Consider the following 21,090-nt stretch of genomic DNA (forward strand, 5'->3'; position numbering starts at 1 on the left):
TTCAATTAAATGTATCTTCTGTAAGTGACTTCATGAGACAGAATCATTCAGAAGCAGCATTTATCCATTTTCTCTAGTGCTCTCTGGAGGGAGAACCTGGTCCAGATGTCAAGCAGATGCAGCAAATACTGTGTTTCCTTTTGGCTCTTTTCCGTTAAGGAGCTGAGAAAATCCAGGGTAATTTTCTTGCTTTTACCATAATGTTATCAATATCCTTTTCGTCCTCTGAATCTTGATCTGGTATCCAACTGAAAACAAGCATACATACAATCACATCTGGAATAATAATTTAATCAAACACAGTTCTGGTAAGAGATGTCTTATGAAAAAAGCAAACTAGCTTCCAGAAAAGTCAAAAACTTGACTGAGCATGCGGAATACCTACAGCCAGCATTCAGATGGCCAAGCAGAAAAACTGAGCACAAGGCTAGCTGGGGCTACCCAGTGAACCCTGTACTAACAAAAGAGAAAGTGCAAAGCCAGAAAGAAAAAGTGAATGGCACAGTACAAAGAAAAGAAACCACAGTTCTTCCTAAGGGGTGACAAAGACTTGTTCCTGTAAAATTGAAATTACATTTACCTTTTTGTTTTAAGTATACTCATGAATGTCCTACCAAGCCTTTGTAAATTCAAATGTATTTGAAAATTTTAAATAATAACTGGAAACATTAATGAAACAGGATCATGTTATTAAAAATCCTTGAGTCCTCCTAGGCTGACCCCAACTTCTTTAACTTCAGCCTCTCAATGGAGCCACTTCCTAAGGGTCACAGGTGGAGAAAAGGCTCTGAAGTCAATATAACTGTTCAGAAATTTCATAGGAAGGAATTATTTTGGAGATAGACCCTATCAGTGAGCCCGATAATAGAACAGACAGCCACTTATTTGAACACAGCACGAAACAGCTGTGAGCCTTTCTGTAATATAGAAATTATACATTTTTATATACTATGCATTGAACTCAAGGCCTTACACAGGCTAGGCCAACACTCTACTACTGAGCTACATCTCCAGTCCTCTTTTTTATATACTCTTTGAGACAGGGTCTCACTAAGCTGTTCAGGCTGGCCTTGAACTCACTCCATAGCCCAAGAAGGCCTTAAACTTACTGTCCTCCTGCCTCAGTCTCTTGTAATAGCTGGTATCACCTGACCTAACTGAAAGCCTATTTTTCAAAAGCAAACATGAGAAAAACATTGGGATGGTTCAAACAACCCATCTTGTCGACCCTGGAACTCATGCTCTGAAACAGAAGAGTTAGCCAGATTCTTAAATACATGTTTCTGGCTTCTCTCACTCAACAGCGAAGAGTGACAGGACGTGCTCTGGAAGACACATAGTCACAGGCTTGGAGGAACAGTATGAGAATCACTGTCTGCTCCAGGGGTAGTACCTCTTACTGTTATCCAGCAAGTCAGATATTTTAAATTCAAAATTATAGCAGGCACGGTGGTGCACACCTTTAATCTCAGGCAAATCTCTCAGTTCAAGGTCAGCCTGGTCTACAAAGCAAGTTCCAGGACTGCAGGGCTGTTACACATAGAAACCCTGTCTCACAAAACAAAAGCAAAAAACAAAAAGATTTGAAATGATTACATTTACTCAAAAGAGGCCATGCCTTTCAGAAATCCATAGGCTGCCCACAGACCTTCTCAGCTCTCTCTGTTGCCCCAGACCCAATCCCTCTGTCTCATCCCTAGTGCTGCAACAGAACACCAGCTGCAGCCCTCTCCCCCCACATCTGTGCATCGCACAGACCGTCCCTCCTCACTTGTCGCTGCATCCCAGCCTCCAACACCAGCAGAGCCTTCCCTGTGAATTCCAGCTGGGCACAGCAGTAAAACAGGCAACACAGCCACCACACTCTCCAAACATCCAGAGAGGAAACAATGCAAGAAACAAAACCCCCCACCCAACAAAGACAAACCCAGAAATCAGCACCTAGACCTACAATCATGCAATAGTGGAAGAACACAATCAAAACAGTCAGGGCAGTATGTCTCCACTAGAGCCCAGCTATCCTACCTCAGCAGGTCCTAAATGTCCAGCATAGCTGAAGCACAAGGAAAAGACCTAAAAAACAACTATATGAAGATGACAGAGGTCCTTAAAGAGAAAATGAATAAACTCCTTAAAGAAATCCAGGAAAACACAAACAAACAATTGGAGGAAAGGAATAAATCCCTTAAAGAAAATCAAGAAAATAAAAACAGTTGAAGACAATGAGTAAAACTGCTCAAGACCTGAAAATGGAAATATAAGCAACAGAAAACACAGACTGAGGCAAGTCTGGAAATGGAAAATTAGGAATCTGAACAGGCACTACAAGGGCAAGCTTCACCAACAGAATATAAGAGATGGAAGACAGCATCTCTGGCATTGAAGCTACAATAGAAGAAATGAATACATCAGTCAAAGAAAATGCTAAATCTAAAAAATTCCTGACACAAATCATGCAGGAAATCTGGGCATTATGAAAAGACTAAACCTAAGAATAAAAGAGGAAGAAGAAACCCAGCTCAAAGGCCCAGAAAAGATTTTCAACAAATCCATAGAAGAAAATTTTCCATGGAAACCCACAAACAGCCCAGGCTGATGCCAAGAGAAAGGGTTGCTCTCCACAAACCGATAGCCACAGTGGGCCTAATTGCCAACGACCTTTAGACAACTTGTTGAACATGGAGAAGTCAAACTGCCTACATGGAACCTTCACCCCTGTGTTCTAGTTTTTTTGGTACAGGAAGGTACTCTACAGATGACCAAAAGAGGAATGTGGACACCAACCCAGCCACAAAACCTTAACCTACAATCTGTCCTGCCGGCAAAATATGCTAGGGTAAGAGTGGCAGAGAACTTGTGGGAGTGGCCAACTGATGTCTGATTTGACTTAAGATTCATTCCATAGGAATCAGCCCATATAGTACACCACGTGGGTAACCAAGTATCAGAGACTGATAGTCCAAAAACCTAGGGTAAAACCAAACAATAAACAGCTCCTAATGGTGTTCTGCTGCACTCATAATCAGTGCCTTATCCAGTCATCATCAGAGAGGCCTCCACTGGCAGCAAATGGGACAGATGCAGGCCAGACACGATACGGAGAGTCTAAGTTGGAGGTGTCCATCAAATCCCTCCCCTCAGGTCCCAGGGAATCCAGCAGAAGAGGAGGAGGAAAGATTGTCAAAGTCAGAGGGGATGGAGGACATCAGAAGAACAAGGTCATCTGAATCAACTAGGCAAGGCACATATGCATTCACAGGCATGAAGCATAGGGCCTACATGGGTCTATACCAGGTCCTCTGTGTATATATTATCGCTGTTGGCTTAGTATGTTTATGGTTCTCTGACTCTTGCTTGCTCTTTCTTTTCCTCCTGTTGGATTGCCATGTCTAACTTCAATATGGAAGTGGCTGCACACATTTTAAATCTCAGCACTCAGGAGGCAGAGGTAGATGGATCTCTGTGAGTTCCAGCCCAGCCAGAGCTACAAAGTGAGACCTTATCTCAGAGAGAGAGAGTGTGGGGGGGGGGACGGAAGGAAAGAAGGAAGGAAGGAAGGAAAGAAGGAAGGTAGGTTGGTTGGTTGGGTGAGGAGTCTGCTCTGTACGATGGTACAGAGGAGCATCTCTTTTACTAATCACTGTGCCTTCCCAATGCCTGGAACAGACTTTCAAATTCCACACAAGCCTAGAGGCTTGCATTTCACACAGCTGACAACACTACTCAAGGAGGGAGGCAGGAAAACTACACAGTGAAGCTGCGGTAAATGGCAGAAGAACGGTGAAGTGCTGCTTGAGAGAAGCACCATGGCCAGGTGGCATCTCCCTCCCAGGGTTTTGGTCTCCTGCATGTTGAACCTCTGTGCCCTCTGCTTCTTCATGAACAGAACGGAAGAGCTCTCATATAGTCCCAAAGCCAGCAAACAAACACAGGCTTGAGCCCACCCATGTGCCTTCTTTCCAGGGAAGCTCACATTTCTGACTTCATACTTTTCCCATAAAAAGATCTCTGTAGATCTTTCAAGTAGAGACCCAGGGACTAGAGTTCCAGGGACTAGTGATGCATGTCCAATACAAACATTGACACTTTCTCCTGGTCACATATGGCACAAGTGCAAGCAATAGTCCTCAGCCTTCCCGGCTTGTGTGTAACTATCAAAAGACAGAATTCATGCCTCTGGCTGTCCACTCCTCCCATTTATACTTGCTAAGACTTTACCCTCACACTTTCAGAAAACCGTGAGGGTCAGCAGCCCTGGAGGCTAACAAAGTTGGGGAGTTTTGTGAATGCTGTTTCACCTTTATCACTGGAGCCCAAAAACTATTATCCAAACCATATCACAACAACCAATTTATGACTATTAAAGCATTCACATTTAATTCTATACAGTTACCTGAAGCTTTTCAAAACAGTTAATCACTTACCATTGATCTTTTACACTCAAAAAACGAATACTGCAGAGCTCTGCAGTGCCCTTCCTTCAAACACTGCCGTGGAGACTTCCCTTCCTGTGACACAGAGACCAATGTCAACGCCTGGGAAATTTGTCCCACAACGCACAAGACAACTATTCTTCCCGAAGAAGCTCTTTTTAGAAAAGTTAATTTAAGCAAGTTCCTAATTCCTTTTTAAATATTCTTGGTGAAGAAAAACAAATGTAAAGATTATTAAATAACTGAGTACTCAGAGTTAGTTTTTAAATTTTATTTTATCTGTATGAGTGTTTACCTGTATGTACAAATGGGCACCACATGCAGACCTGGTACCATGGAGGAGAGAAGAGAGTACCAAAGCCCCTGGAACTGGAGTTATAGATGATTATGCACCACCATATGGGTGCCAGGAACCAAACCCAGGTCCTCTGTAAGAGCAACAAGTGCTCTTAACCACTGAGTCATCTGTCTTTCCGGCCCCCAGAGTCTGAGATTTTTAGAACACATCATTAATGTTCATATAAGCCTTTCTGCAGATGACAACTACAAATTGATGCCTTAAAATGAGACCCTTTTAGGTTGGTACTAAACACTGTTCAAACGCTAGTGAGAGGCTGGAGAATAGCTAAGTGAATGACGTGCTTGCTGTGTATGAGGTCTCCAGCTCAACACCCACAGAAAAAGCTGGGCGTGGTGGCAGGAGCCTATAATTCCCTAACTGCATAGTGGAGACGGAGCAGATCTGGTAGCCTAGCCAGTCAGGTTCAGCGACACACCTTATCTCAAATAATCAGGTGAAGGGGCTAGAGCAATGAGTCTGGGCAAGAGGGCTATGCTCTCCTGAGGTGAAGATCAGTAAGTGTTCTGTTGATGGAGCCACACGGAAAACCTCCGCGAGTGCCCTCTGGCAGTTCCAACTTTTCTGGCCTCCCAGAAGTCATAAAACCTTAAGAAGTCTATCTCAAAGTTGGTTCTGAACCCTCTCCCACCCCCACCCTCTTCTCACTAGCCCCCACTGGAACTTACATTCTTATCCCCTGAGTTCATACTTACTACCCCGAGTTTCCCGAGCCCCTCTAGTTCCTCGACTGTCTCCCATGGCAGCACAAAAAAACAGGCTTATGCTGAATTCCTCCCAGAATGCAATACTGTACGTTTTTTAAGACTGGCTAAAGATCGGCAAGGAGAAACTATGGCACGTCATAGATCACATTGACTTCCATACTCTAGAAGCCACGGAATCAAAAATCACCACCACAGATCAAGTAGCCATACAGTGCAGGAACAGGCCTGCTTCCCGTGGAGTGGGAATCTCTGGTGGCGAGTGTCCAAATTTGAGCAGAGTGCCAGCACTCGGGAACCACTTGAACTGAGATGGCTGCATGTTTACAAAAACCTGAGATGGGGAGGTGCGTCAGTGATCTCCCATTAAACACCAGCGAGAACTGGGGCCGAGAGCTCAAGAGATCTGGCCAAAGTCTAATCCATCCGCGGCTAAGGCTGCCACCTCCACCTCCGACCCGACCGCCCCCGCAGGCCGACAGGCAGCCCGCCGTCGCCAAGCTCTTTCCCCGGACGCGCTACCTGGAGCACACAGGCCGACTGCAGCAGACACGCGCCCAGGTCCTCCTTCACGCCCGCGCACGCACCGCCCTCCACCTTGTCCTCGTAATACCGGGGCATGGCTGCGCCCGCCGCCCTCACGACGCCGGAGGACCGTATTCAGCCACCGGCGGCCGCCCGGACGGGCGCGAGCCACGCCCACGGACAGGGTCGGGAGGGTCAGAGACGTCCGCAACCACTTCCGGCGGGTCCGCCATAAAAACAGCGCGTCAGGAGCGTGTGTGCATGCGCGGCGGAAGCGTGTGACCGTGACGTCAATACGGGGCGCCGCAAGTGCGGGCTACGTAGCGGTAGGGGAAGTAGCCCCGGCGGTGGCTGGGCTCGGCTGCCGGGCGAAGGTGGCGGTAGTCCTGGGCCCAGGGCTCGGCGTCACGGGCCTTCAGGTGAGGCCTGCTCTGTGTGAGCAGGGTGTCATTTGTCCTGACGCCCGTTTCCACGGGCAGCGGCGTCTCGGCGGCCGGTAGTTGGAGCCTTCCGCTCTCAGTGAGTAACACCAAAGACGCCCCTTGACGTTGGAATCGCAGAAATAGAGCCTTTTTTTATTCTAAGCTGGTCTGGAGTTTTGCACAGGAGACACGTACCCTGAAACCTTTACATTGCTTGTTCTTAACTCGAATGTCACAGGGAGGTCTGTATTTTAATTTGACTGCAGACCTGCAGGCTTGGGGTAATGGAGAGCTGCTGGCGGGGCGGGGCACCGAGGTGTGCTGGCACCTGTGGCAGCAGAGGCTGGGCCGAAGGTGGGGCGGTGAGCAGCGTCATTTAGCTCCGGACTAGTTGGACTGGACCCTCCATGCTGTTATTCATCCTACCCAGCTATTGTGGGAGTAAAAACACCAAGGTTGGAATTTGCTTTTTTTAAATGTCTCATTCTGAATAACCAGAAGCTTGCTGACTGCCACTGGTGAACTTGTACGAATAAGCTGTTGTTTTACCTCTTCAATAACATTGCTTTCGGCTTAAACGAAGTTTTTTGTTGTTGCTGCTGCTGTTTTATCTTAAATTCAGGCCAATAAGAACATGGAATTTTGAGTAAGAGTTCCAATCTTTGTCCTGTCTCCAAGGAGGTCATTTCACATCCCTGTGCTGCTTTTTCCTCTTTACTTTCCACAATTAGCTAATACAGCTGTCAAGGCTTGATTGAGGTGAAGGGTGAAAACCCACGGACTCTAGATAAATGGTTTCAGGTGATGGAGAAGAGCGTGTTGATAGAAGTGCAGTTAACGCTTGCCAGCCCCTAGAGAAGCCCCCCGAGCCAATTCCGTGGCTTCTGGCCCCTAATCCTTCCTGAAGGAGAAAAATGCCATAACTCTGGAGAGGAGTGCTAGCAGACAGATGGTTCTTAAGGTTACATCTAAGAGACATGTTCTTATTCCATCCAGGAAGATGCTGCCAAGTACTTCAGTGAGTTCTTCGATGCAGGGGAATGGAGTCTTGAATTCCAGGGATGCAGCGAGACACACGGCTGGAGCCAAGCGCTACAAGTACCTCAGAAGGCTTTTCCGATTTCGCCAGATGGACTTTGAGTTTGCCGCATGGCAGATGCTCTACCTGTTCACGTCTCCACAGAGAGTTTATAGGAACTTCCATTATCGGAAGCAAACAAAGGATCAGTGGGCCAGAGATGACCCTGCTTTCTTGGTCCTCTTAAGTGTCTGGCTCTGTGGTAAGTATGTGTTAGTTTTCAAGCAGTGGAGTTGAGAAACAAATGGGTATTTTATGTGGAGTATATTTTTTCATAATGTATTGTGGGTTAGAATTTGGGGACATTTGAAGCTTCTCCCACCCCACCCCCGAAACATTAAAAAGCTGGTTGGAAAGAAAGTAATGTTCTTCCTGATGAGGCTGTGACACACACAGGCCAGAGTTAACTACTGTGTTGGGACACTGAAAAGTGGGGCAGAGGATTACATATCGTTGTTGTTTATTTCTTCTTGAGACAGGGTCTAGATGCAAAGGCCAGGCTGGCATTGAACTCAGGATTCTCTTAACTGAGCCTCGAGTGCTGGCATTACAGGACTATGCTACCACCACACTCACTGACTTTAAAAACACAAACAAACAAAAACTACTGTGAGCCTATACCAAACTGTGTGCAAAGGAGTGTTGGGATGGGAAATTATGTTTCATGATGGGCCCAGTCTGTGAGGCTGGGAGATTGTAGTGGTTTTTATTTCTGGCAGGGGGAGAAGAGGATGTTGGTAGGACTAGGGATAGAAACCGGGGACTTAAACATACCAGGCAAGTGATCTCCACAGAGCTACACCTCAGCATTCTGGGTCAGGGTACTGTACTGATTTGAACTTAAAACCACCTTTAAGTTCTCCTGTACATCAAGTCAGCTCTAGTGTACTGAAGTATGTAGGTGCTTTTTACATTTAACTGGGTTTTAAAATAAGTTGTGTGCCTCCTGAACAGGCTTTGTTCTGAATACCCGATGTGTCATGTTAAACTAGCCCATTAATCCAGTTCCTTACCTGCACTCAAAGGTGGCATTTATTCCTCTATGAGTTGCATATAATAAATCGTGAGGGTTTTATTTCATTGTCCATATACCACCCCCACATTTTGGGCATATGGATGCCAGGGACTATTTCTTATACCCTAGAGCCTAGCAGTTACTCTTGTAACTTTTATTTCAGTGTCCACCATAGGATTTGGCTTTGTGCTGGACATGGGATTTTTTGAGACAATAAAGCTGCTCCTGTGGGTTGTATTCATAGATTGTGTAGGTGTTGGCCTTCTGATATCAACTTTGATGTGGTAAGTACCATAACTTGATTTTGCTATACACTGTTGGGCCTCTGCTTGTTTACTTCAGACTTGCAGTAGCTAATGGAAATTAAGTTCAAATAGAGTAGCTGAAGTGGCCAGATTGACTGCCAAGGTTATTGTAACCTGGTCTCCTGTGTCTGTGCTAGACCAGGAAATACTTGAATGGGTGCTTATTGTCACTGTAGCAAATCCCAGAATGGCTGCATCCTGTTCCATCCTGATTTTTCAAGATAGTATTTATGATTCTGCTGTGTCTGGTTAGCTGTGGTCTGCATTGGTCAGTGGAGATCACTTCCAGCCACATGTGGAGGGTTATCCTTGGACTTTTCCTTTGATCTTTGACATTAAGTCATTTGTGTTTGAAATGGTTTTGTTGCAACAGTAGTTTGGTGTTCAGTTTCTCACTTCTCTCACAGAGAATGCTCCTGTGTGGTTGGCTTCCTGGGCAGCAGGTAGTGGGTGGAAGACGTGGACAAGATGGAGGGGAAGATTGAGGAGGAAGCAGAGAAAACTTGGAGGGCTGTTTCACTCTCAGACTGAGGTCCACCTGCTGTCAGTCATTTTAGTGTCCTTTATAAATGGGAGTTGATTGTTTCACTAGATGTTGTTAGGGGTGTGGGGTAATAGACCCTTGGAACCTAGATTTGTTTAGTATATGGTAGCTATTACTATTTTAAACAAAATGCCAAGGCTGTAACTGGAGAGCAACCTTTTATTTTCCTTGTAGCTATTGGTTTTATGGGTACTGGATAGTTAATACTATTGTGTATCATTAATCTTAATTTCTAAACCCTGGCCCAAGATTAATACTGCTTCTATAAATCAGATACTCATTGTCAAGCAACTTATGGGGCAAATATATAAAGCTTCTAAGAACAGTTTATTACAAGTGTCCTACTATGAGTGCAGTGATTCTGGATGGCCACAAACACCAAGGCAGCCTGCAGGTGATTACCTTTGGTTCGTGTCTCCCATAGTTTGATCAGGTAGACAAGGACTCACTGTGCTGTTTGTGAGAACACAGGTATCATAAACCTGTGAGGAGCTGGAAGTAGAAACAATGACACACCCCACTTCCCCCCACAAAAGAAAGAAAACCATCGCAGAAGTGCCATAGGAACCAACATAAGGCCATGTTTTAGGGGAGCTATGAGACAGTTGATTCCTGGTTCTAGGATGTGCAAGTGCCCAGCCATAGTTACCATAGTTATGTGCAACATTGTGGTAGGTCTGGGGACAGGTGATACTAAATGGCTATGAAGAAATGAGACTTAGAAAATAGCTTTTATGAAACTCAGAAAAAAAATAGGCTTTTGTGTTCACGTCTGCAAGTGTGAGTTGGAGGGTAGAAGAGAAATGGAGAGCTAGGAGGCTAAGAATGAAGAAAATCCGTTCACACTGTCGAAAATGTCTTCAGCATGGCAGGGAAGGAGTAGAGAAGTAGGGACGCCGGGTACAATCGCAGGGGCTCACGGGAGAAGAGGACGCCCAGAACACTGTGGTGGTGGGATGACAAGAGAAGAGTTTAGAGCTTCCTGTGGTAACGGGATGTGCTGGCTAGGGAGTCAGGGCTTGGGACTGTGTCTTGAATGCTGGTGAAGTGTTCTGTTGGCCATGCTGGGTCAGGGAGCTGCTGGGCTGTGTCCTGGAGAAGGTGGTGGTGACACAAGGCAGATGGAATTTACAGATGGCAGTCAGGCCTGACATGTGGCCGTCTTGGAGGTGGGAGAGAGCAGCCAGTTAGTTGCCTTAGAAATCTCTAGAAAGGAGTGTCTGTCCTGTTTAAGGGGTGCATGGAGGTGCAGCAGGAGAGTAGTGATTACACAAAAGAACCGAGGAATGAACTGCATGCATACTACCCCAAGTTCCTTTATCATTCATAATTATTTTTAAATTTTAGAATTTATGAAGTTCCGTGTGATAACAATGTGTATGTGTGTCTATATATATATAATGAGTAATGATCAAATCAAAGTAAGAGTTTGCATCCCATTTACAGTTTATTGGTGTTGGGAACCTTTAAGTCTTCTCTTATAAAACGTCTAGCCCCACTGCTGTGAGCTTCAGAACTCCTTGCTTCTATTTTGACAGCATCACCCCTACTTTCTTAGCATCTGGTATCCAAGATTCCATTTCCTGTTACTCTGAGGTCAAGTGGTGTCTTGTTTTTTTCTTTTTTAAATCTTTTCTTTCCGGGCTTGTTTCACGGATTTTGTAAAATTGAACGGCACATGTTCTTGGCCAAAACAGTATTTGGTAAGTTACAGTTTGTACAAGTGAAGCACTATTTTTTTTGGCTTTTTGATAAAACTAAGTATAGACTGTTATCACATTCTGCCATACTTTCTTCAGTGTGTTTGTCTAGTTGTGCTGTATAAGTTAGGGTCTTACACCATAGGCTAGCCCAGAACTTACCATGTATCCCAAGCTGGCTTTACACTAAAAATTGTCCTGCTTTCATCTCCTGCGTGCTGGAACAACCCGACCCTGTTGTCTGTATTCAATATTAAGACATTGAATTGAATTAAAATACAGTGACATAGACTCAGCAGTTAAAGGCACTTGGGCAGTTTAATCCCCAGGATTCATGTTAAGAACTAACTCCAGAAAGTTGTTCTGGGACTTCATGCTACTATGGCACCTCCTCCCCCCACCCATAAAATGTTGTGTAACATTTTATTCTTTTGGCTTTTGGCGGGGGCTGCCATGCAGCTCCCAAGTAAATCACATACAAAGGCTTATTCTTAGTAATGAATGCCCGGCCTTAGCTTCTCTCATTGCTAGCCAGCTTTTCTTAACTTACTAACCTGTCTACCTTTTGCCTCTGGGCTTTTATCTCTCTCTCCTTCTGTATACGTTTCTTTACTTCTTTTTCAGTGGCTTGCTGTGTACCTGTGTGGCTGGCCCCTGATGTCCTCCTCTCCTTGTTCTCCTTTTATACTCTCTGCCCGCTAGCCCCGCCTATCCTTGCTTTTGCCTCGCCATTGGCCCGTTCATCTCTTTATTAGAACCTTCAGGTGTTTTAGACAGGCAAAGAATCACAGCTTCACAGTTTATCAAATCCAGCATAAACAAAACATACCTGACAATATTCCCCAACAATAAATGTACATTATAACTAAAAACTCATATTTACAACCCATTAATGTAAAAAAGGACATGTTCACAGATGTTTATAGAATAGTCCTTTTCATTGAAGATCTGAACACGATAGTTTTTTGGTAGGCCAATTTGTAGGACAGCTATAGAAGCATGCATCCGTACTGTTCTCTGGATGTACCGCTTGTCAGCCCCTTTCCCGTCTCCTCCTGTTTCCCTCACTTTTAATGGTAAAGGCAGATGATGTGAGTCTTGGCCCTGGGTTTTTTGTTGAGTGGTTGTCTTGGATGTTATGATTCTGGTGACGTCATTTAGGCCCATGGCTTTCGGTATCTTCTACACTGAACTGCTGGCGTTAAGTACATCTTAGCTCGTGTTGTAATTAAGCACGCGTGGTAGAGGTAATCACAAACCTTGCCTTCCCTTCATTCTCAGAACTGCTTTGGCACCACCAGCCGTCCTTGGCTGATAGTGCTGCTGTCTTCCTACTTGCTCAGGGCAAGACTGTTGTGACTTTCAGGCACACCTCACCACCTTCGCTGTTAGGGAACTCAAGTGACAGGCTATTGGCCTCTCATCTGTGGAGTCCACTCTCAATTGGCCACCAAGGAGACCCTATCAAAACATTTCTGACATGTCTTGTATCTTGGCCCTGGCTTCTACCATGAGTAAAAGATTGAAAAGTCACAAAGTAGTCACAAAGTAGGTTCCTGAAGAGCTGACTGCGTTTCCTCGACTAGCTACCTGCTCCAGTCCTTCCTTCTTACAGGCACACACAAGTCTTCTGCTGTGCCTGCACCATCAGAGCCTTGCTTCCTTACCTATCACACCCCAGCTTTGCACCTCTGCCATTCTCCATAGTACCACGTCAGGCTTCTCCCACTAGAGAGCGACATTGGCCCATCTCATTGCTCCATCTCTAGAACTGGTAACGTGGGACCCAGAAGGTGGTTGGTACTGAGAACTAGTACATTGTGTAAGAAGTTCTCGTTTTGCTCTTCAGGTTCATCTCCAACAAGTATCTAGTGAAGCGGCAGAGCAGAGACTATGATGTGGAGTGGGGCTACGCCTTTGATGTGCATCTGAATGCATTTTATCCACTCCTAGTCATTTTGCATTTTATCCAGCTCTTTTTCATCAACCGTGAGTATCTATTTCTCAAATGTTCTCAATGTTCTCACTGTGTGGAGAGACTCACTATATGCATTTTTTTCTGGCAGATGTTATCCTCACAGATACATTTATTGGATACTTAGTTGGAAATACTTTATGGTTGATTGCTGTTGGCTATTATATCTATGTGACCTTCCTGGGATACAGTGGTAAGTTTTGGTGGTTTAAGAATGTAACAGGAAAGAGCATAGACGGTAGGAGTGGATTTACAGGGACCTGTCAGACTGCATATGACCTTCATAATTTCACAAGTATACTCACCTTAGAGCCTGCCCACTGTCCACAAGCAGAGTGGCATGTAACATTTGTTACAACTTCCACCTGTAACTTGGAAATGAGTTGAAAGTCCCTGACCATTTTCTTTCCTGGTGTGGATTCAGGCTCCATGTTATTAACCATGGGCTCATGGTTACAAACCTTCAGTTCTGTGGATGATCCTGGGATCTGTTGATCCCAGACCATATTTGCAAACTTACTGCTAAATCTTCTCCATTACTTTTCTTAATGTGAATGAAGAATACTCTTAGTCTGGGAATGTGTAGCTCAATAGAAAACCTGCCTACTATGTCAAGGTCCTGTGTTCAACCCCCAACTCCCCATTGCTAAAGTCTAGAAATCTTACGATTGAGCTCAGAACCACCCAAAGTGTGGTTTCTCTTTGCTCTTTGGATGACTGGGACCTTAGTATAAACGGCTTTGTTCCTCACCCGATTACCAGTTTCCCAGGGATCACTTAATCTTCCACTTGCCTTGTTTGGGGTATTAGGGTTTTTCTAGTGAATTTTCACATTATCTTGAAAGTATTGTAATCCATGGCACTGAAGCAGTGGTCCCTTAGTGCCTTCTTACAGCTGTTGAGTATACAGTGTCCAAGAACTGCCTGGGTCAGTGTACGTGGGGAACTGAGTTCAGTTCCCAGCAACCACAAGGTGGCTCATGACCATTTGAGATTTGGTGCCGGTGTGCATGCCTGCAGGCAGAATACTAGTAGGTAGGTAGGTAGGTAGATAGAGAAATCTTAAATCTTTAGTGTTTACAGTAGAATGCCTTTGTTCTTCCCGGAGGTTGAATCATTGATTCCACCTTAATCTGAGGTGTGTTGCTTTTGCAGTGGAAACACTCCAATGCCTAAAAGTGGTTTTGTTCCATGTGCTATCTGTGTATGAAAATGACATAGTGAGATCCATTACTTTGCATGCTAACTTAGACTCCTAAGGCATCTGTCTAGATCAGCAGTTCTCATGGGTTATGACCCCCATCAGATATCCTCCATATCAGATATTTGATTTATAACAGCAAAATTAGTTAATAAAGTAGCAATGAAATAATTATTAAAGGGCTGCAGCATTAGGAAGGCCCCCCTGCTCAGATGTGTCTGTAGTTCTGCAAGCAGAATCGTGGTCCTATGCAGTGTGCTCCTTCTTTGGCCCCGGGGCTTGAAGAGCTTTTTTTGAGCATGTTCATCGGCCACTCCTATCCTGTTTCTTTTACAGCGCTGCCGTTTTTGAAAAAGACAGTGATCCTGCTCTATCCATTCGCACCTCTCGTTGTGCTGTACGGACTGTCGCTGGCACTGGGGTGGAACTTTACCCACATGCTGTGTTCCTTCTACAAGTACAGAGTGAAATGAAAGGTGACAACAGCACTGTAGCTGAACTGTCTGGTGTTGGAGAAGGGATCTCTTCTTGTAAAGTCTGTAAATTATCTTTGTAGATATCTTAAAGATGTAAAGTTTACAAATTTGAGGTGATACACTATTGTCCAGACCATTCCTGAAAACTAATTAAATGTACATTTCTAATATTTTAAAACTAATTGTTTAATTATTTAACCCGAAGCTATATATAAAATATCAAGGGCATAAGTAAGGGATAGATGTCACACACTATCTTGTTGCTGGCAAGATGTACAGACTTACTCTGCCTGCAGTGTGGCTCACACAGGAGCCCCTGTCATTTGAGAACTGTCTGTGTATATAAGCAGTGAGTACCTGAATAGATAACAGCCACTGTCTTACCAGGATGGCATGTTTCCCTTTTAAAGATTCCAGAGGAACCAGCAACTAGTTGAAAAACAGGTAAACACCATAGTAATAGCACTAAAAAAATTCTATCGGTTCATTTGGTTTGAGCCATTTTTATTAGAAGGAATCTTGCTTCAACATGGCTTTTCAAACTTCTTTATTTCAAATACACATGGACAGTTATAGCACAGAGACAGTTATGGAAGGCACAGTCAACAGGACATTGGGTTTCAATTATAGCAGCGAACTTGAAAATAAATAATCTGCCTTTAAAAATCCAACAGGTACCTCAAATATTACTGCACCTATTAACTGTTCAACCCATGAAGACACTGAGCAAAAGTATGTACAATACATTTGAGGAGAAGGGGGGAAAAAGCTGGTATAGCCTAGCAGAGAGATTCCCTGGGCTGCTCTGAGAAACATCCCCCAATGCAAAGACAGCCTTTCTGGAAGAGGTGCTCCAGGTGAGCGGTTTCTCCACCCGGGGAAACGTGACTGAGACCTCTACACTGGGAAGACGCTGCTGGCAGCCCTTTGTATGGCTCAGGCATTGCGTGTTCAGGAAGTTTTCACCAAGCTAGAGCAAACACAGCAGATTGCTAAGCAAGCTAAAGGAACCCCATGCTTTCATTCTGGGACCAAGAGCTAATTACCAGTTCAGCTGCACTAGGAGCAGCCGTCCCCACAAGGAACAAGCCTGTTCAGAGCAGTTGACCCGGCTGTGCATGTTCTACCATGCTTCCCCCTCCCTCGAACTCAGGTTACTGATACTCTACACTCAGGGTCACATGCTGTTTGTTCTTGCAGGAGCCCTTTAGGTAGTGCAAAAACTGGGAAAGGGAGCATTTCAGAAACAAGGCTTCATTTAGCTATTGATGGTACAGGGGTATGGGTACCAAAATCCTTGGTTTTTGTCTTTTTAAAAGACTGCTCATCTTTTTAGCATTGAATGTTCACATGCATTAAATTGAGCATATTTAGCATAGCATATATCTGTTAAGATTAATCATTTAAATCCTCATAACTATCAAAGTTTAGATTTTACAAGCTATACAATGTTGCTACATAGCTTGAGAATGCCCTTTTCTACAAAGGGGCGGAGCTGAGACTTAAGATCCCTTACCATATGAAGATGATGACAGCACAGGGCTGTGAGACCTGACAGTGCTTTAACCTCTAACCTCCTTTCCTTCAGTTCTGTTGGTGTCCTTCGAGGCTATGGCAGTATGGTAAAATAAATAAAAAGCACAAGTGAGTGCACCAAAATAAAAATAAACTTCGTTAGCAATTAATGCCTTGGAATCAGAGGGATTTTGGAAAGCATCTAAATACAAAACCTTGGTACATACAGGACTTGTGCTGTGCTAGCTATTGAACTAAATGGCTTTAAAGAATTACACTTATAGCCTAAGCGCTAGCAGGTATGTTCAGCCTGTGGCCCAGAGTCACAATGAATGGCACAGTACAGAACTGTAAACTTAAAGCTGTTTAACATTTTTTTGTTTGTGTAACTGAACTGTGTGGCTCTCGAGTGTGTCCTCTGGAGATGACAGCGCCATGCTGCAGTGTCAGAAGGGCGGACATGCCTGTGAGTCAACAGAAAGGCAGGATGTTTTCCTCTCTTCAATCTGATGTAAAATATCGCGGTTCATCATTCTTTCAAGTACATCCGCAGGCCCTTAAGTCGGTGTAATCTAGCCTCATCCTAGCAGCTGTTTTACAGAACACAGATGATACCAAACTCTACCTTGTGGTGGAGACGGACGGGGGTCTCTGGCACGGAACATTCTAGCTGAGACCCAGGAATGAGTTTATTCTGGATGTCGATCAAAACAAAAATGTCAACAAGCTGGGCATGGTGACTCACATCAGCACTGGCGAGGCAGCACTGGGAGGAGAGAAGTTCAAGATCACCCTGGGGTACAAGGTGAGACCCTGTCCTTAAATAAAAAGAATTCAGGCAGTGGTGGTGCACACCTTTAAACTCGGGAAGCAGAGGCAAGAGGATCTCTTGAGTTCAAGGCCAGCCTGGTCTACAAGAGCTAGTTGCAGGACAGGCTCCAAAACTATAGAGAAACCCTTGTCTTGAAAAAATAGAAATAGATAAAAAGTAACCTGCAAGCAATCAAATATGAAGGCGTCTCAGAACTGTCTTTCTGTCGCTTGTTACACACCCCACATCTGGCCACTTACAGCACCACCCATGTACTACCTCACCGCCCCGCAGCTCAGAAGTCTGCCTTACCCGAGCTATGTAGTGCCCCCCCTTGCAAAGCTGCGGTGAAGGCACTTGCCAGGCTGGCCTCCCGCCTGATGACGTCCATCTCCAAGCCTGGGTGCATGTGGGGGTGACGCTGTCTTGGGGCACAAGGACTGCAGCTCCAACTTCCTCAGCCGGTCATTGAGGCAGGCCACCTGCAGACACTTAGGCCAGCGATGGTGTTTCAGAGTTCTGTTGCTGCTTTTGTCTCTTTCTACCAGCCTGACATGGCTCACAAGATTGCACTGGTCACCCACAGATAGTCTCCCTCCAGGTAAGTCACGAGACATGACCCTGGATCATGGTCACAGTTCTCACCACACTGAGAAGCGGAGGATGTCACAGGAGGGTGCACTCTTAGAATCCTGCATACCACAGATATACACTATTAACTGGGATAACCTGAACACACTCCTTCCACACAGCCAAGCTTTTCACTGAGGGCAGTACTGTTGAGAACTTTGTCATTCTGAAAGACTAAAGCAGAACTCTAGTATGCTGCTTTCCTGACAGCTTTTTGAAACAAGCACACCTGATCTTTTACATGAAACCAACGATTTCAAAAACCACAGAGAACCTTTCTTCAAACACACCCTACTGGATGCACACACATGTACACATCTAGCCTACCCATCCTGCATTCACTCTTTCTCACACTTTTTAACCAAACATACCACTTGAGGGCACTGATACAATGCATGCTGGGAAGAATGCTGACAGTCGCATACAGCCAGGCCATCTTGGCCTTCTCACCAAAATACACACCTTTACTTGCACTATGATGAATCCACAGGTCTGCTGTCAATTACAGCAGCAGGATGTGCTTCTTTCTAGAATGTTTGTATTTACACTTGACACTCCTACAGTGATGACAATGTCCCATATTTTTCAGATCCAATACGGAGGCTGCTAGTCACATGCGCCCACCAAGCTTGTGGGCACAGAACTTGACTTTCCATCTTAACTGCTGCCGTGTGCTCTGGCTTCTCTAGAGGCCAGGACTACTCTAGAGTCTAGCTTACATGAACTACACACCAGATGCCAACCACTGCCTATTCTGTAGATTCATATTGCATTTGGCACTTTTTCCATTCACTGTTCAGGGGAAACTGGGTTGGTGGCCTCCGAGGTGTAATGTGTACACCTTGCAGTTCTAGGCACTCTGGCTTCCCTCTCACCAGCCTCCAGGGCTCCCACTAACACTTCTCGCTTGGGGAAAGCACATCAGCTTTGATTGTCTAGGGCTGGCTGTCCTGGGCAGAAAGGAGGGTCCGGGAAGCACCTGCTATGGTGGAAGACAGGAGGAGAGCTGGCCTCCAGAGCATGGAGTGTTCCAGAGAACACACACACAAACAAAAACTAGACACTGAGGTGTGTGTGTGTGCCCATGCATGGCAAGGATGGCAGGCAAACACAGCTAAGAGAAAAATGATCCATCCAGATGCCAATAGAGCCTGCCAAGGCGCACGCATGTTCTAGGCACTGGGAACAAGCTCGCAGGGAAAAAGGAGAGAGTCCCTGGATGAAGGAAAAGACTTGGCTGTTGGTCCCTAGGTAACAGGAGCCATGAGGGGCTTGAACGAGAGGGTGTGCACAAAGACCCCTGCAGCGGCCATTCAAATGGTGGCAGGTGTTGTTTGTCTCCTACTAGATTATCAAAGCACAGCCTCCCTTAAAGTCACAACCATTGAGAAACCAGAGCCCTAAGGGGGCCCCTGCACCCATCTGCATGGTCTCACCATCTGTGTGAAGATAGTGCTCAAATTTTAAAATGAAAAGGGGCCTCTATTCAAAAGATTTGCTTGTGTCTTAGGAAACAGGCTTAGGAAATCAGAAAAGAAAATAAAAAGTTGAAGGAAATGAGAGGAAGTTTATGAAATCCCAAGAAACACTTCAGCTGGGCCTTGACATACAGCACAGTAGTACTTACCTACATGTTCCTAGCCAGAACACGGCATGCAAAATAGCTGCTTAGCGCTGTGTGTCCCATACACTAGGCAACTAAGGAAGCTTCAGGCTAGAGGCTACCAGCTAGGACCTCCCAGAGCTCCAGACCTTTACCACAGCCGCTGGACATCTGCAACCCCTGAATCGCCGGCGCAGACTGACAACAGCTGCTTAGCCTTCCTAACTAAAGCACGTCCGCAAACTAGTCTACGTGGGACTGCAGGGGCAGGAGGCATAAGCATTCAGTGGACACAGCGTTTACTTCCAGGTTCATGGTACAGCAGATCCAATCACTCTGTGGAAACACACAAGCGCTACAATGACTTTTCACCAGAGCCCCCCAGTACAGCTCCTGTTTGTAAATTGTACCCATTATGATTCACATAACAACATCACCTAGAAAACATGATCTGAACTCCAAACCTAACACGGTTATCAAAGGACCAGTGAGGAAAGGGACGATGCGTCAAACTAGTGATTAAAGACAGATTAGAAAGAAGAGTCTCATCACCCACGCCAGGGGAGACCTGAAAGACTGTGTGGAGACTTGGACAGGGGCCTCCCACCTGGATACTGGTTTGCTGTGGCTACACACCATACACAGTACAGGAAAATAACCCTCACGAGGACACTGGTCTTTTAAAATCTTGGCTTTAAAGAATGACAAATGCCTCTGAAAATATTTTGTTCAGAATTGCTGTGATTATAAAAGTACTTCAAGTTAAGAAACCCATCTGGAACCAGTCTGGAATGGCAGTGCACTGGAAAAAATGGTATTGAACTGTGATGTCTGCATCTCCAAAGAAAAATATAGAAAGAACTTAAAAAAGCCAGGGAACTGCTTCTTCAAAAAAAGGTATTGATTCAAAAATTTACTGCACAAAAATATGTACTTCTTAAGTGTTTCTAATAAATTAACTCCATAACATCTTTATGTATATTTATATATTTATATATATATATATAATCCCTGATCGTCTATAAAAGAGGGTCTATAATAGTAAAATAAATCAACTAAAATATGTACTTCTTAAGTGTTTCTAATAAATTAACTCCATAACATCTTTATGTATATTTATATATTTATATATATATATATATAATCCCTGATCGTCTATAAAAGAGGGTCTATAATAGTAAAATAAATCAACTTCAAAAGTACCCCCTCCACAAAATGTATTGAACATTAGTTTTCTCAAATTTTAAGGAATGTAACAATATGTACAACTCTTATGTATTAGTATAATACCAAAATAGCCCCAGTCGCATCAACAGGCTGTCAGAATTGTAAAACGCTTGTGTCAAGTTCAAAGTGGAGGACAGCTTAGTTATCCATGGGAAGAGCCCCTGTCTGAGTGGAAATGACAATCATCTTATCTACAGTAGGCTTCACGAGAGGTAGTGTTCGAGTCCAAACAGAAAAGGACGTGCTAACTATCTTTAATCGACAGAGTCACAGGAAAGGATGTGTTGGTTTCTTAGAAGATCAATTGGCGACTTTTTTAATATGAATCTGAAACACAAAATAATGAAAGACTTGAAAAAGCAGTTAATTCGCAATTCCCAGAAGGCTTCAAAATGCAATAAAAAAATGCAGTAGCTAAGTGGCTTCATAGACTGCATATATTCTTACCTCATTAAGAATGGCCCAAACAGCAGAATTGTGAATAACTGAGAGTCGAAAGGCTGAAATAGGGTTTAGACTAGGGTCCACGATTCCCTCGGCAACGCCATACTCAAATTTTCCTTCAAAA

The 21,090-nt window shown here is 44.6% G+C and overlaps 3 protein-coding genes across 7 annotated transcripts in view; 1 reads left to right on the top strand and 2 right to left on the bottom strand.

Moving 5' to 3' along the window:
* Nucleotides 1-6,211, bottom strand: LOC101985263 (cytochrome c oxidase assembly factor 5). Its single transcript, XM_005359937.3, has 3 exons — nucleotides 6,018-6,211; nucleotides 4,425-4,508; nucleotides 1-248 (listed from the first exon to the last, which is right to left on the bottom strand). The coding sequence occupies exons 1-3, from the start codon at nucleotides 6,114-6,116 to the stop codon at nucleotides 207-209; spliced, it is 225 nt and encodes a 74-aa protein (XP_005359994.1). The 5' UTR covers nucleotides 6,117-6,211; the 3' UTR covers nucleotides 1-206.
* A 121-nt stretch (nucleotides 6,212-6,332) lies between these two features.
* Unc50 (unc-50 inner nuclear membrane RNA binding protein) lies at nucleotides 6,333-16,406 on the top strand. Of its 4 annotated transcripts, none has more exons than XM_013351024.2 (6): nucleotides 6,333-6,539; nucleotides 7,439-7,722; nucleotides 8,699-8,819; nucleotides 12,934-13,073; nucleotides 13,151-13,252; nucleotides 14,597-16,405. In XM_013351024.2, exons 2-6 carry the CDS (start codon nucleotides 7,443-7,445, stop codon nucleotides 14,731-14,733), a joined length of 780 nt encoding a protein of 259 aa, XP_013206478.1. In that variant the 5' UTR covers nucleotides 6,333-6,539; nucleotides 7,439-7,442; the 3' UTR covers nucleotides 14,734-16,405. The 4 variants fall into 4 exon arrangements, with proteins under 4 accessions (XP_013206478.1, XP_005359995.1, XP_026641551.1 ...); XM_005359938.2 differs by having other exon boundaries at nucleotides 6,333-6,439; XM_026785750.1 differs by lacking the exon at nucleotides 13,151-13,252 and having other exon boundaries at nucleotides 14,597-16,406.
* A 3,960-nt stretch (nucleotides 16,407-20,366) lies between these two features.
* Mgat4a (alpha-1,3-mannosyl-glycoprotein 4-beta-N-acetylglucosaminyltransferase A) overlaps nucleotides 20,367-21,090 on the bottom strand; it is a 106,488-nt gene continuing 105,764 nt past the window's right edge. For both annotated transcript variants that reach the window (XM_005359940.3, XM_026785650.1), the window contains exons 15-16: nucleotides 20,970-21,082; nucleotides 20,367-20,849 (exon numbers count right to left, since the gene is read on the bottom strand). In XM_005359940.3, the coding sequence (XP_005359997.1) occupies nucleotides 20,823-20,849; nucleotides 20,970-21,082 (140 nt within the window). In that variant the 3' untranslated portion in view covers nucleotides 20,367-20,822. The remainder of the gene's footprint in view (nucleotides 20,850-20,969; nucleotides 21,083-21,090) is intronic.

The sequence above is a fragment of the Microtus ochrogaster genome, linkage group LG2 (assembly GCF_000317375.1).
Source record: "Microtus ochrogaster isolate Prairie Vole_2 linkage group LG2, MicOch1.0, whole genome shotgun sequence".
NCBI classification, from domain to species: Eukaryota; Metazoa; Chordata; class Mammalia; order Rodentia; family Cricetidae; genus Microtus; species Microtus ochrogaster.